At 50.0% G+C, this 14,855-nt stretch overlaps 1 protein-coding gene across 1 annotated transcript in view; it reads right to left on the bottom strand.

The window, feature by feature from the left end:
- Positions 1-4,826: 4,826 nt before the first annotated feature.
- KIAA1755 overlaps positions 4,827-14,855 on the bottom strand; it is a 45,945-nt gene continuing 35,916 nt past the window's right edge. The window contains exons 11-14 of the mRNA XM_082361923.1: positions 14,482-14,620; positions 13,296-13,418; positions 12,426-12,644; positions 4,827-8,962 (exon numbers count right to left, since the gene is read on the bottom strand). Of these exons, the coding sequence (XP_082218049.1) occupies positions 8,261-8,962; positions 12,426-12,644; positions 13,296-13,418; positions 14,482-14,620 (1,183 nt within the window). The 3' untranslated portion in view covers positions 4,827-8,260. The remainder of the gene's footprint in view (positions 8,963-12,425; positions 12,645-13,295; positions 13,419-14,481; positions 14,621-14,855) is intronic.

Genomic DNA, 14,855 nt, shown 5'->3' with positions numbered 1-14,855 from the left:
GTCTAACAAATTTTGTCGATTTTCTTCCCTGTGCCAAGGATACATTGAACAGGCAGGTTCAGTTCCTGCTCTTGTGAAACTCACAGTTTAGTGGGGGATATGAGCATTAATAAAATATTGCAAAATGGCAATTGAGATAAGTGCTATGAAAGAACTACATGGTCTTTATAAAGGGGGATTTTGACTCCTTCAGAGTGACCAGGAAAGCCTGACCCTGTTGATGATATCTGAAGGATAAAGAGGGCTTAACTAATTGAAAAGATAGGGGAAGGACTTTCCAGGTATTGAGACAAGAAAGAGCTTGTAAGCAGAAATTGTCAGCGCTATGCTAGATTCCCTATGATGATTTTTTGTTTCTGTGCATCCCTCCTCTGGCTTCTATCTGTTTTTGTTTGTTTGTTTGTTTAAAGAAAAGAAAAAGCTTTATTGAGATATAGTTCACATACCATACAATTCACCCATTTAAAGTATATAAATCAGGGCTGCCCTGGTGGCGCAGTGGTTGAGAATCTGCCTGCCAATGCAGGGGACACGGGTTCGGGCCCCGGTCCAGGAAGATCCCACATGCCGCGGAGCAACTAAGCCCGTGCACCACAACTACTGAAGCCTGCTCTCCTAGAGACCGTGCTCTGCAACAAGAGAAGCCACCACAATGAGAAGCCCTCACACCGCAACGAAGAGTAGCCCCCCACTCACCACAACTAGAGAAAGCCCGTGTGCAGCAACGAAGACCCAATGCAGCCGAAATAAAATACATAAATTAAAAAAAAATAAAAAATAAAGTATACAAATCAATAGCTTTTACTATATTCTCAGATACGTGCAACCTTTACCATAGTCAATTTCGGAACATTTTCATGACCTCAAAAAGAAACCCTTTGCTCTTTAGGGATTCATCTCCCACTCCACACTCCCAGCCCTAAGCAACCACTAATCTAATTTCTGTTTCTATAGATTTGCCTATTCTGGATCCATTAAATACTAATTCTTTATTCCTCCCTCCTCCCAGCCCCTGATATACTCTAACCTACTTATGTCTCTATGAATTTGCCTATTTTAGATATTTCATGGAATCATACAATATTGGTCTTTTTGTCTGATTTATTTCATTTAGCAGAATGTTTTCAAGGATCATCCATACTGTAGCATGTACCAGAACATCATTCTTTTTATAGCTGGATAATATTCCATTGTATGTATATACCACATTTTGATATGCATTTGGATTATTTCCACCTTTTGGCTATTATGAATAATGCTGCTGTGAACATTGGTGTACAAGTATATGTTTGAGTCCCTGTTTTCAATTCTTTTGGGTATATACCTAGGAGTGGAATTGCTGGGTCATTCTATGTTTACCTTTTTGAGGAACCACCAAAATGTTTTCCACAGGGGCTGCACCATTTTACATTCCCACCAGCAATGTACAAGGGTTCCAAATCTCTGCATCCTCACCAATATTTGTTATTTTCTGCTTTTTTGATTATACCCATCCTAGTAGGTGTGAGGTGGTGTCTCATTGTGGTTTTGACTTGCATTTCCCTAATGACTAATTATGTTGAGCATCTTTTTATGTGCTTGTTAGCCATTTGTATATCTTCTTTGGGGCAATGTCTATTCAAGTTCTTTACCCATTTTAAAATTGGTTTGCTTGTCTTTTTTTGCTGAGTTGTAGCAGTGCTTTATATATTCTGGATATTAAGCCCTCATCAAATATAAGATATGTAAATATTTTCTCCCATTCTGTAGGTTGCCTTTTCATTTTCTTGATAATGTCCTTTGATGTACAGTTTTTAATTTTGATGAAGTCCTATTTATGAACTTTTACTTTTGTTGCTCATGCTTTTGGTATCATATCTAAGAACTCACTGCCAAATCTAAGCTCGTGAAGATCTACCCTTATGTTTTCTTCTAAGAGTTTTATAGTTTAATCTCTTAAATCTAGGTTGTTGATCTGTTTTGAGTTAATTTTTGTATATGGCGTGAAGCAGAGGTCCAACTTCATTCTTTTACATGAAGAAATCCAGTTGTTCCAGCACCATTTGTTTAAGAACTTACTCTTTCCCCATTGAATGGACTTGGCAGCCTTGTTGAAAATCAATTGACTGTAGACCTATGGGTTTATTTTGATTCCATGTGTCTAGATGTCCATTCTCATGGCAGTACCACACTCTTTTGATTACTGTAGGTTTGTAGTAAGTTTTGAAATTGGAAACTGAGAGTCCTCCAAGTTTGTTCTTCTTTTTCAAGTTGTTTTGGCTACTTGGGGGGCCCCTTGAAATTCTATAAGAATTTGAGGATCAGCTTTTCTATTTCTGCCCCAAAAAAAGGCTGCTGGAATTTTGATAGGGATTATGTTGAATCTGAGGATCCCTTTGGATAGTATTGACATTTTAACAATGTTAAGTCTTCCTACCTATGAATACAATGTCTTTCACCTCCTTGGTTAAATTTATTACTAAGTATTTTATTCTTTCAGATGCTTTTGGAAATGAAATTGCTTTCTTAATTTCCTTTTCAGATTGTTCATTGCTGGTGTGTAAAAACACAGATTTCTGTGTGTTGATCTTGTAACCCACAACTTTGCTGCATTTGTTTATTAGCTCTAGTATCTTTCTTGTGGATTATTTCGTATTTTCTATACACAGAGTCGTGCCATCTGTGAATAGAAACAACTTTATTCCTTCCTTTCCAGTTTGGATGCCTTTTCTTTCTTTTGCAGGGTAACTGCTCTTTTTCTTGTCTAATCGGATTCCTTTTATTTGTTTTTCTTATCTAATTTTCTTGTCTAGAACTTCCAGTACAATGTTGAATAGCAGTGGTGAAAATAGGCATCCTGTTTTGCTCCTGACCTTAGGGAGAAAGCTTTCAGCCTTTCACCATTGAGTTTGATCTTAGTTGTGGGTTTTTCATGAATGCCATTTATCACATTGAATAAGCTCCCTTTTACTCCTTGTTTTCAGAGTAGTACTTTTTCCTGTTGTTCTTGTTTTTTTTGTTTTGTTTTGTTTGTTTTGTTTTTAATCATGAAAGCTGTTGGATTTTATCAAATGTCTTTTCTGAGACAACAGAGATGATCGCGTTTTTCTCCCTTCATGCTATTAATGTGGTATATTACATTGATTGATTTTCTTATCTTTAATTACCCTTGCATACCTGGGATAAATCCCACTTGGTCACATTGTATAATTCTTTTAATGTGCTATTGTCTTTGGTTTGCTAGTATCTTGTTGAGGATTTTTACATCTATACTCACAAGGTATATTGACCTGTAATTTTCTTTTCTTGTGATATATTTATCTGGCTTTGGTATCAAGATAATGCTTGCTTCACAGAATAAGTTAGGAAGTGACTTCATTCCTTTTAATGGCTGAATAACATCCTATTGTATGGATATGCTACATTTCGTTTATTCATTCACTGGTTGACCAATATTTGGGTTGCTTCTTCCTTTCAACTATGATGAAAATTCTGCTATAAACCTTTATGTAGAAATTCTTGTGTGGACATATGGTTTTGTTGCTTTTGGGTGTATACCTAGAAGTGGAATTGCTGGGTCATATTGTAACTGGATGTTTAACCATTTGAAAGTCTGCCCAACTGTTTCCCAAAGCAGCTGTGTTATTTTACATTCCCCCAGCAATGTATGAGGGTTCCAATTTCTCCACATCCTTCCAACGTTTATTATTGGACTTTTAAATTTTAGCCATCCTAGTAAATGTGTAGTGATATCTCATTGTGGTTTTGAGTTGCATTTCCTTGATGGCTAATGAGGTTGAGCATTTTTTCATGTCCTTATTAGAATTTTGTGCGTCTTATTTGGAGAAATGCTCATTCAGATCCTTTACCTATTTTTAAGTTGGAGTTTTAAAAATTTATAATTTAGTCGCGAGAGCATTCTATATATTTGTAATACAGAATATTATCTTCTATGGGCCCACACCAGCAACCCTCCTCCAAGCAAGCACTGCCCTAGGGTTCCTGGACCCTGCTTTGTGTGGCAGGCTTTTGCAGAGGCCTGCAGTGCCTCGGGAGGTGTAAAAATACCCTCCAGCATTCCCCATGTGATCAGGCAGAGGCTGAGTCTTGATCTGAAATTGTACATTGGTTTCCTTCCCTTCTCTGTCCTGTTTCCCCTTCCTGTGGTTTCTCTCATGATCTCCTCTTCAGCAAATCACCTGTACCTGAATCCTTGTTGCCAGGTGTGCTTCTAGGGGAACTTGAAAGAGCTTGGAATGGCTGAGGAACTAAAAGGAAGTCAGTGTTGTTGGAACTCAGAGACCATGGAGACTGGGGAGTAAGGTGAGGCTAGAGTGGTGGGCAGAGGCCTGACCCCACAGAGCTTTGTAGATTACAGCGATGGGCAGGATGAGGGTTATCTGGAGAGCCATGGGATGCCACTGGGCTCTGTTAAGCAGGGAGTGGCATTATTTTACATTTTGCAAAGGTCCCTCTAACCTCTCTGTGGAGGATGGATAAAAGGGCCCAAGTGGCTGCAGGAGGACCACTGAGGATACTGTTACAACTGTCCAGGGGGAGAGAGGATGGAGACTGGGATGAGGATGGGAAGGTGGAGGGAGAAAGAAGAAGAAGATTAGAGAGAGATGAGGGGGGTGGATCTGGGAGCTCTGGGGAAGTTCAAGGACAACTTGTAGGTTTTCAGCCTGGGTGCCTGGATGTATGGTCAGTACACAGAGAGGGAGGCAGGACTGGGAGGGCAGATCAGGAGTTCCACAGGCCAGACGACACCCGTTTGCCATCCCTGGTCTTGCCCAATCCCCCCACTTCACAGATGGAGAAAATGAGGCCTGAGGAAGTGCGGTGGTTCACCCAGGTCCCCGTCATGCCCCAGACTGAAGTGGGTGGGATCCAAGGATCCTGCCGCCCAGCCAGAGGGCTTGTTTATTCTCCAGGAGGCCCACTGGCTCTGGCCTCAGAGAGCTATTTTGCAGCTGGGAGGTTTCGGGCCTGATGGGTTTGTCCTGGGCTGGAAGCCAGTTCACAGCTTGCAGAGAACAGAACATCTCTGTTTCAGGAGGGCAGCCTGTGTTGCCTGCTGCCCTGTCAGGGTCTGATGTGGGTAACTTGAAGGCATGAGGGTGTGGGGTCCCCACCTCAGAGTGGCTGACATCTGCTCTCCTGGATTAGGCATGGACAAGAACTAGGTCCAGATTCTGAGGTTTCCCCTTCTCTAGTCCTTCCTTTCCTTGCTGTGTGACCTTGGGCCAGTCACCTCCCCTCTCCAGTCCTCAGTCTTCTCATCTGTAAAATGGAGACATCCTATAGTGTGACTTTTGTGCCCTCAGGGTTGTAGGGAATATTGGATGAAGAAATGGATGGACAAAAAATACACCGTAGTCTGTAAAGTGCCTAGACTACAATTTGAGTTCAGTCCTACAACTGCCCCAGTGGGTTTCTCAGACTTTACAAGATGGCCACCCCTCTGGAGAGGAAGAGGCCTGGTGTGGAACTCAGGGATCCCAGGATCTTATTATCCTGGCCCAGTAGGCTTGACAAACCCATTGGACAGATGGGAAAACTGAGAGGCGGCCATCTGCTCAGAGTCACCAGGTTATTAAGCCTGGATTCAAAGGCTCTCTGATTCCAAAGACAAGAAAGATCCTTATCCATTCAATGACCTGATTGTACAGATAGGGTAAACCAAGGGCCAGAAAGGGGAAGCAACCTGCCCGGGGTCACACAGGCAGCTGGCAGCAGGGCGGAAGTGTCACGTGAGGTCCCTGACTCCCAGGCCATGCTCCTCCTATCACCTCTTGCCCACCAACCCCTGGAGCTTGAAAAGCAGTTTCCTCCTCAATAAAATGGGGTGAAACTAGTATTGGCTTCATTGGATTGTTATGAACATTTCAACAAGCCCCGCAAAGCTTTTAAAGGGCTTAGCACCAAGTCAGACACAAAGAAAATGCAGAATAAATGTTGGCTAGTAATATTATTATTCATTATTATATTTCATTTCTGCATCCCCTTCTCCCCTTTGGGCTGCTGTGAGTAGACAAGTTGTGGGCGTTCGGCTCTTTCTGGAGACAGAGGGATGTACAAGATGGCTTTGGGGGCCCCTCCCTCCCAAGGATTCTTGGATTATCCATACCCCTCCTCAGCCCCCCTGAGCACTAGCAGTAGCTGTAGTCTCTCAGAAGTCAGTTTTCATCCTTGCACCCCGGGTACCCTGGCTCCCTGCCTGTGGTCCCTACTGGCTAGATGCTGTTGCTATGGCAACAGCATTTTAAGAGCCTTCGGCCCCCCTCTGAGTCAACAGGCCTGGATGGAGATGGACTGATCAAATGCCTCCTGCATCCTCAGGCCTGTCTGGACAGAAGGCAGGAGACTGGAATGCAAGAATCAGAGCTGGCTTGAGGTGGGGGTTGGGGGCGGCTCAGTTCTCAGCCACAAGGGTTTCCCAACAGCACCCCACCTCACTGTGTTGCATGAACACTCGGTTACACGTGCAGACTCCAGCCACCCCTGCCCCAAGGGTCTGGTTTTAACTATCTGGGGTGGGATCCCCTAAGACATTGCCTTTGATCAGCTCTGCTCGTGGTTCTGAGGCAGACAGGCCCCAGACCACTCTTGACGAAATCTTAAGTCCTGGAAGATTCCTGAAGACATTTTGGGCATTGAGGTTTGTGTGGCTCTCTCTGCTGAGATTACTCTCTTTTTTTTAATAATTTTTTTAAAATTTACTATTTTATTTATTTATTTTTGGCTGCTTTGGGTCTTCGTTGCTGCGCGCGGGCTTTCTCTAGTTGCGGCGAATGGGGGCTACTCTTCGTTGCGGTGTGTGGGCTTCTCATTGCGGTGGCCTCTCTTGTGGCGGAGCACGGGCTCTAGGCGCCCGGGCTTCAGTAGTTGTGGCGTGTGGGCTCAGTGGTTGTGGCTCGCAGGCTCTAGAGCGCAGGCTCAGTAGTTGTGGCGCATGGGCTTAGTTGCTCCGCGGCATGTGGGGTCTTCCCGGACCAGGGCTCGAACCCGTGTCCCCTGCATTGGCAGGCAGATGCTTAACCACCGAGCCACCAGGCCCGAGGTTACTCTTGAGAAACCCTGTTTGTCCTCCCAGGCCCGCTCCGGTCCTGCCTCCCTCTCCTTCCACAGCCTTATCTTGTGGGAGGATGTGCACCCCACCCTCTTCCTGGAGCCAGGAAAATTCCAGGGCTGGGCTACCAGAGGCCATGTTGGTGATGCATCTCAGGGCAGAGACGGGCGCACTTTCTCAGGATAATGACATTCAGGGGAGGCGCTAGCCATGGTCACTCTGGGCTGTCTTCTAGATGCTCTATCTGAAATCAGAGCATCTCAAGCCTCTTCCCACTGTCCTCCCGCACCACCTGCTGGATGGGGACAAGGCTCCCTACCCTCCAGCCCCAACCATAGCAGAACCCGATGACGCCAGGCCCCAGAGGCTGTGCCCAAAGAGAGACTGGGCTTGGGGGTGGGTCTGAGGAGCTGTGGTGGGGAGGGGAAGAAGGCAGGGATCATGGGACAGGGAGGTGGTCCTCTCTGGGGTTCCTTGAACTTGAGACTGATGCTCATGTCTGTTGGAGGAGCCAAGTGACAGAGTAGAGGTGCAGCAGACAGTCCCCCTCCCTTACCCCTTCCTTGTGCACTAACTGGCCTCCAGCAGGTGATTCTCTTTGCCCGAGGCCAGTGGCGTCAGTGGATAAATTACATGTGGTAATTCACTTGACAGCACCCCCTTTATTCCCTTCCCAGACTCGCTCCCCTGCTCCTCCGCCAGTGTTTCCTGGGATCACTGCCAAATAAATGCGCACTCGAATCCTTGTGGGATCTGTTTCGTAGGACCCTAAGACAAGAAGCCACTCCCCCAATCTCCCCACCCTGGGTTCTATTATGAGGGCAACTTTGCCCCTTGTGCCCCAAGGGGAAGCTTACATACCCCTGAACCCCAGGTGGGCATCTGGCCTGCCTAAGTCGGAGATCTCTGGAAGGATCTGTACCAACAGCTCTTTCCACGATGAGACTGCAGGGTTTTGGAGCCAATCTCACGCTCTTCCACGTCCTGCCCTGCCCTCCACTCTCACTATTCTGGATGTGTGAGTCGCGTCTTCCCAGAGCTTCCTGGGGCCGGGAGCAGGCGTGCGTTCTTGTCCACCGAGCACGGGCCAAACTCAGTAGCCACGTCCTGACGGATGGTCCAGGGCTCCCCAGCTCTGTCTTTAGCTGGGCCCCACCCGAGCCATACCCATCCCTGCCGGAGCCTGGTGTGATGGACGGGAACTCCCAGCTAGAGGGATGCAGGGGGACTTGTGTGGGGTGAGTCCTCCAGAGACGTCTGTGAGTCTGTCCCCTCCGAGGAGAAGCTGCCCCCAGTGGGCCGGGGGATCTGACTCTGCCTGGGGAGCCGCTGCCAGGAGAAGAGGGTGGCGAGAAAACGCTCAGGGGCAGGATCCAGGGGCCCATGCGGGCTTCTGCCTTCATCAGCCTCAAAAGCCTGGCCAGCTTCCTGGGGTGGACGGGCTGCTTGGAAATTTCTGTTCTGTACGCGTCTGGGGGCCCAAGGAGGCCAACAGGATTTTGGCGAATGATCCAGACCCAGTGAGTCCTGGAGGGGCAGGTCCCGTCTTCCCTTGTAAGTGACTTCTCCATTCAGGCCCTGGCCCTTGGCGGCCGCCCCTCTGAGTTCCCGGCCCGCCGGGTGGGAAGAGGGACCTGCCGGGCATGGACAGTGGGCCAGTGCCTTCGTCAGGAGGGTCTGGATCTCCTCGTGCCTCTCCCGGGCCTCCTCCCACAGGTCCTGGCCCAGGGCCTCCCAGCTCAGAGAGGCCACCTGCAGCCGCATGGCCGTGAGCTTCTCAGCAGGGAACTCCGACGCCAGGCGCTGCAGGTAGCGGTGGAGGCGGCGCTGGTCCCCAGGGCTGGCCCTTTGGGCCTTGCCCAGCCTGAGCTGGGCCATCAGGTCCTGGCAGTCCATGTGGAACCAGGTCATCTGGGAGACAAGAAGAGAGGGAGATGGGGGTTCCATGAGGGCAGGGATATGCCTCTCTGAGCCAAGAGGAGGCTTAAAGAATAAATATAGCTAGACTGAATTAATACAAAAATGTCCAATCCGTGTTAGGGCCTCTCTTAGCACAGCTGTGATTTTCTCCACTGCTGATGACGACAATATTTCCCTTTCTTCCCCAAGGAACACCACCCTCCGTTACCCACCGGGAAACAGTCCCCAGCACCCTTGGGATCTTCAGGCACAGCCTTACAGACTTAGGGGCCAGCAAGGACTCACCCCTCTCTGGGGCTCAGTTTCCCCCTCAGTAAAGTAGAGGTTGTGATACATAATCATGAAAATTTGAGTGCTGAAAATTTGGATTCTCAGATTGTATGAACCCCTCATAAGTGGTGCTGAGGGAGGAGTCTGGCTAATATTTATTGAACACTGACTCTGTGTATCTCATGTAGGATCACACTGAACCAGCAGCCCATTTTACAGAGGAGGAAACTGAGGCTCACACACGTGAAATCACTTGTCCCAGGTCACGCTGCAAGTCAGGGAGGAGCTGGGATTCAAACTCAGCTCTGTCCAGCCCTCAAGAGGGTATCTTCCAAGCACCTCCTTGCACAGGAGAAACTGGCCCAGGCAGGGCCCTGCCCTTGCAGTCACACAGTGAGACTGTCAGCCAGCCCAGGCCCGGAGGCCCCCTCATTCTGGCTGGGCCTCTGCCACATTTTAGGATCCTGCCTGTCCCCACTTCACCCACAAAATGTCTGCAGGCTGCAAAGGAGCCAACATGTTCCCAGCAGCTCGTGAAAAACATCATCTTTCTCTCCATTAATTTAGAAGCCAACAGCAAGCTGTTAGGCGGTGGGGATTGGAGAACCGTTTTCTCCGAGGAAACCATCTTTCTGCGGATTAAGGGAACTTGTCTTTAGATAAATGGCTTCATATTTGCAGAAGCACACTGAGCTCATGGCTGGGAAAGGGCTCCATAAATCTCCGTTAGCGACACAATCGTGTTATTATTATTTAGTGCCAAAGCTGCCGCATGCCTGCTCTCCACCTGGGGCTGAGCCCAGCGCTGAGCCGTCCTGTCTGTCCGTCTGTCTGTCTGGGACCAGATATTCCAGGCCAAGCTGGACAGAGGTGGAGAACACCTCGGAAATCATCTTGCCCCACCCCTTGTTTTGCAGATTAAAATTCAGGGCCAGAGAGGAGAAGGGGCTGTCGAGGGGAAGAGCTTTCCAGGCTGAGGGAACAGCCAGTGCAAAGGCCTCAGTGCTGGAGCCAGTTTGCTTTCTCCAGGGAAGGCCGATGGGGCTGAAATCAGCTAAAATTAGTAAACAAGGGAGAGAAGCTTCCAGATCCCCTTAATCCATGAGGCATTACTCCTACCACTACTACTAATGATAATAATAATATCCGTGTTAAAAATAATAATTCCAGATTTGAGCAAAGTCGGGGCTCAAATCTGGAATTATTAGGGGCAGGGGGAGGGGTTACTTACGTTTAATTTAATTCTCACTTCTCTGCACTAGAGCCATATGACCTGGGTTTGAATCTCAGCTACGCCACTTCCTAGCTGTGTGACCCCGGGTGAGTGACTTGATTTCTCTGTGTTTCCTGCCTCACAGGGTTGGTGTGACAATAAAACCATATGTGAAATGACTAGAACAGGGCCTGCAGACAATAAGAACTCCGTACGTAAGCACTGGTTATTATTATTATCATCATTATTCTTGACAAGGAGCTGAGGCCCAGAGCAGTGAAGGCCACTGTTGAGATCACAGAGCCCATGCAGGTGTAGCCCTGACTCGAAGTCTCAGATCCTGCTGCTGTCTCGCTCTCTAACTTCTGAACAGCTGGGCGCGGGGGATCCCTTCGCTGCCTCTGCCCACATCTACCCCCCTTGCCTGAGGGAGACAGAGAGTGGCCTGTCCTCCCAGTGCCCCAGGTGTGAGTTGACCGAGTCCCTCCTGCTGCCCCCGAAGCATCTGTGTTCTTGGTGCCCTGTGTGCTGGGCTGGCCTGACAGCTGGGAGGCTGGGGTCAGGCTCTTCCCATGCTCCATCCTCAGTGGCCAGTGCGGGGGCAGCTGAGGGCACTGGGCCCAGGCCAGAGGTGTGGGTTCTTGTCTCATCTGGGTTACAGCTCTCTCAGGCTGCTCCCTTGCTCCCCCTAGGCCTCAGTTTCCCCATCAGAAAAATGAAGGATTTGGCTAAATGGATTTAGGAGGGGCAGGGGCTCTGAAGTCAAATCCTGCTTGACCAACCGGGCTAGGGGATGTTAAGAAAGCCACTTTCCTCTTTGGACCTTAGTTTCCTCATCTGTAAAATGGAAACAATGTTGGTGCCCCTCCCTCACAAAGATATGATGAGAATTAAATCGGGCAAGGTTTGCAAAGTGCTTTAGGAGGGTCTGGCGGGGAGAACACAGTCAATAATGTGGGCTACCCCATAATAGTCATCTAACCCTCATCACCATCGTCATCACGTCTGCTTGGACACAAGAACTGCTTGTCATTTCCCTCCCCTTTGGAGAAGAACATAGCACATGGACACATCTGGGTTCAAATTCCAGCTCTTCTTTTCTCTAGCTGTGTGGCCTTGGGCAAGGTACTGCCCCTCTCTGGGCCCTCAGTTTCCTCATCTGTACAATGGAGTTGGTCAACCTTGCCACATTGGGTTCCAAGAGATGACAGATGCAAAGTTATGGAGTTATTCTTGCTTCCTAAGTCACCTCTGCCCATGCCCCCGACCCTTGCCCCAGTAGCCCTACCCCCTCCTCCTCCCTCCTGGCCAAACGCTGGGTTCCTGGTGAGGACTGAGGCCTCTGTTCCGAGGATGCTCAGAGCAGCCTCTGGGCCCACCCTCAGCCAACTGTCCCCTCCTTCCTTCCCCAGTGTCCCCCTCCAACCCATCTGTGCAGGGCAAGGTGGGGCATGGGAAAGAGCACAAGAATGGTGCCATGGCTTCCTGCGTGACCTTGGCTAAGTGATGGCACTTCTCTGATCCTGTTTCCCTAACACTGCAATAGAGGGGTGGGACGAGATCAAGGTTCTGAGCCTGGTCCTGACCCTGTGAAGTTGCCTGCAGAGGTCTATGTGTGGAGGGAAAGTCTATGGCTTTGATCAGATTCTCAGAAATCCCCAGGATCCTTCCCCTAATCCCAACGTTTAAGAAGCAGGTGATTTCCTTTGAGAGATGATATCCGGGTCACTGGGAGACTGCCTGTGTAGTGGGACAAGCTGGGGTCAGGGATTAGCCGGACCTGGTTTAAGGAGGGTAACTTAACTTTGCAAACCTTGTTTCCCTTCTGGAAAATGCAGGTAATGCGTTTTCCCCCTCACGGGACTATGGAATGAAAAGAGCCTAGTGCTGTGTCTAGACTGCTCCTTGCCCCCACCCTACGTCCTAGGTGTTGGCGGGGGGGAGTCTATGCAGGTGGGCCGCCAGGCTCACCTTCTTGCAGAAGTGGTGGAGGTGGAGCAGCGTCTCCAGGTCTGTGCGTTGCCGCTCGGCTGCCATGTAGAAGTGGGTCAGCTTAGCCTGGAAGGCCCGCTGGGTGAAGGTGAAGCCTGCCAGCTCCGGGAGCTCTGTTCCTCCCGCCTCCCTGGCCCTGGCTGCAGCTCCCAGCTGGGCCGCCTGCTTGCACAGCTCCAGGCCACGGCGGTACTGGGCCTGAGCAGGGAGGGGAGGGGTGTCTACTCAGCTCCAGCCTTACTACCGGGTTATGAGACTTCCTGAGCCTCAGTGTCCTCATCTGTAAAATGGGAACCCAGGGTTTACTTTGCCTGCTGGAATTCTGCTTAGCGTCACCCTCTTCCGGCAAAATTCTCCAACCCCAGGGTCTGGGTTACAGGCTCCTCATCTGTGTCCCCACAGTTCTCCCTTTCTGGCTATTTCCCTGTTGCCCCCAGCCCCCCATCTTGTCTCCGCCCTCCACTGGCCTGGAAGCTCCCCGAGGGCTGAAACAGAGGCTGAATCACCCTGTGCCCTAGGGCCCAGCACATCAAGGATGCAGATTCTCTCCCCCAACCCCAGCTCTCTGAGGCTGACTCAGTAGGGCTAGGGTAGGACCCTGGAATGTGTATTTTAAGAAACCCTCCAGGCATTCTGAGATGTGTCATCTTTGGACTTGGTAGTCAGGGAAGGCTTCCTGGAGGAGACAATATCTAAGCTGAATGCTTTGTGATCCAAGTTGCTCTCCTCACTGTCTTGGGAAGCTTTCTTGCACTTTCCCGCCTCCACAACTTTTCCCCAGCAGTGCCACCCCCGTCTCCTGCCCTCTCTATCTGCTCCCACCCCCACCCCTCAGTTTTAGAAACACACCGCAGCCTGAAGGAAGAAGTCCTCAAACTCTGCGTGGGCTTTCTCCACTGTCTCCAAGCTTCCGTCCTTGGGGGTCAGCACTTGCAGGCACTGGCTTCCTTCCTGCTCCATCCAGTTGCTGACCTGGGGCAGGGGAGGGAGGTATGGACATGAGGGGCTGCTGAGGAGACATCCTTAGGCCAGTTCGCTGCCTTCCTGGGAAGCTGAAGTCTTGTCCTCAGTCATCTGGGGACTGGGCCTATGCCACCGGCCTGGACTGAAACCCTCCCAATTCTGGGGAGGAGAGGAGACAGCTTGGGGTGGGGGTCACACCGTCATGTTCTTCAAATATCCAAAGGGGTCCCCATCCCTGGGGGCATCCAAACAGCGCCAGAGGAAGGTGCACGGACCTGCCATGAACTCCCTGTGTGAACTGCACAAGTCACTTCCCCTTTCTGGGCTTCAGTTTATTCAGTGGCAAAATGGGGTAGACGTGAGGATTCAAGGAAGGACAGAGGGGGTAAGATGGCTCTCGATCCCATGAGCAGAAGTCTTCTTCGTATTCTGGGGTGTCTTAAAAGAGCATCACCCACTTTATCCTCACAAAGCCCCATGCGGCAGGCACTAATATTATCCCCCATTTAACAGGTAAGGAAACCGAGGCACTGAATAGTTAAATACCTTGTCTAGGGTCACACCACTAGTAAGTGCTAGAGCCAGCATTGGAACAAGGCCGTCTGGCTCCAGGCACACTGTGCTCCACAGCCCAGAGCATGAAGGGATGCATTGGTTCTAGGCATCAACAGTTGGACAGAGTGGTGCCAGGTGTGGGCTCCAGGATCAGACCCCCAGGTGTGCGACTACGGGCAGATGACATAATGTCTCCCAGTCTCAGTATCCTTATCGATGAGTAGGAGAAATCCTAGCATCTTCCCCACATCACTGGTAAGGGATGAGGTTGGAAAGCGGCGATGGACACAAAGGCTCTGGCCCAGGGCTTGGCGCAAAGTTGGTGTTTAAGAAATGCAGCTTCTGGAGTTATGTCTTCACCTATCAAGCACTATGGAGTGCCTGTCATGTGCTCCAAGAAGTGCCAGCCTGGTGTCATTATAACAGAGCAAAGCGCCTGGCTGGGGTGGGGCCTGGAGAGGCAGGAACCGCCCACCCCACCTCGCGTCCCAGGGCCAGCCTCCTCCTCCTCTCTCACCTGGTGGATGGCAGCTTCCAGGCGGCCCAGGTGGACGCGGAGCTCCAGCCTCCTCAGGAGGTGGTTGGACACAGTGACGAGGACATGCAGCTGTTCATCCACGAGGCTGTACAGGGCAGCAGCTTCGGCCAGATGGCTCCTGGGAGGCCGAGGAGTGTGAGAGAAAACCCAAGATGCTGACCCCCTGCCCTGGAGCCCCAGTACTCCCGCCCAGCATAGGCATGCCTCCCTGGCTCCCACCAGCTCTGTGGCCCTGGCCTGGGTATTTCAGCTGCTGACTTGCTGTGTGAGCTTGGGCAGGTCCCTACACCTCTCTGGGCCTCAGCCTTGGCCTTCCGTGGGACTGGGAGGACCAGAGGACACAGCGAGAAACC

The sequence above is a fragment of the Balaenoptera borealis genome (genome assembly GCF_965194805.1).
Source record: "Balaenoptera borealis genome assembly, chromosome: 16".
Lineage (NCBI taxonomy): Eukaryota > Metazoa > Chordata > Mammalia > Artiodactyla > Balaenopteridae > Balaenoptera > Balaenoptera borealis.
Note: the sequence above shows the minus strand (reverse complement) of the source record. Positions and strands in the feature narration are given on the sequence as shown.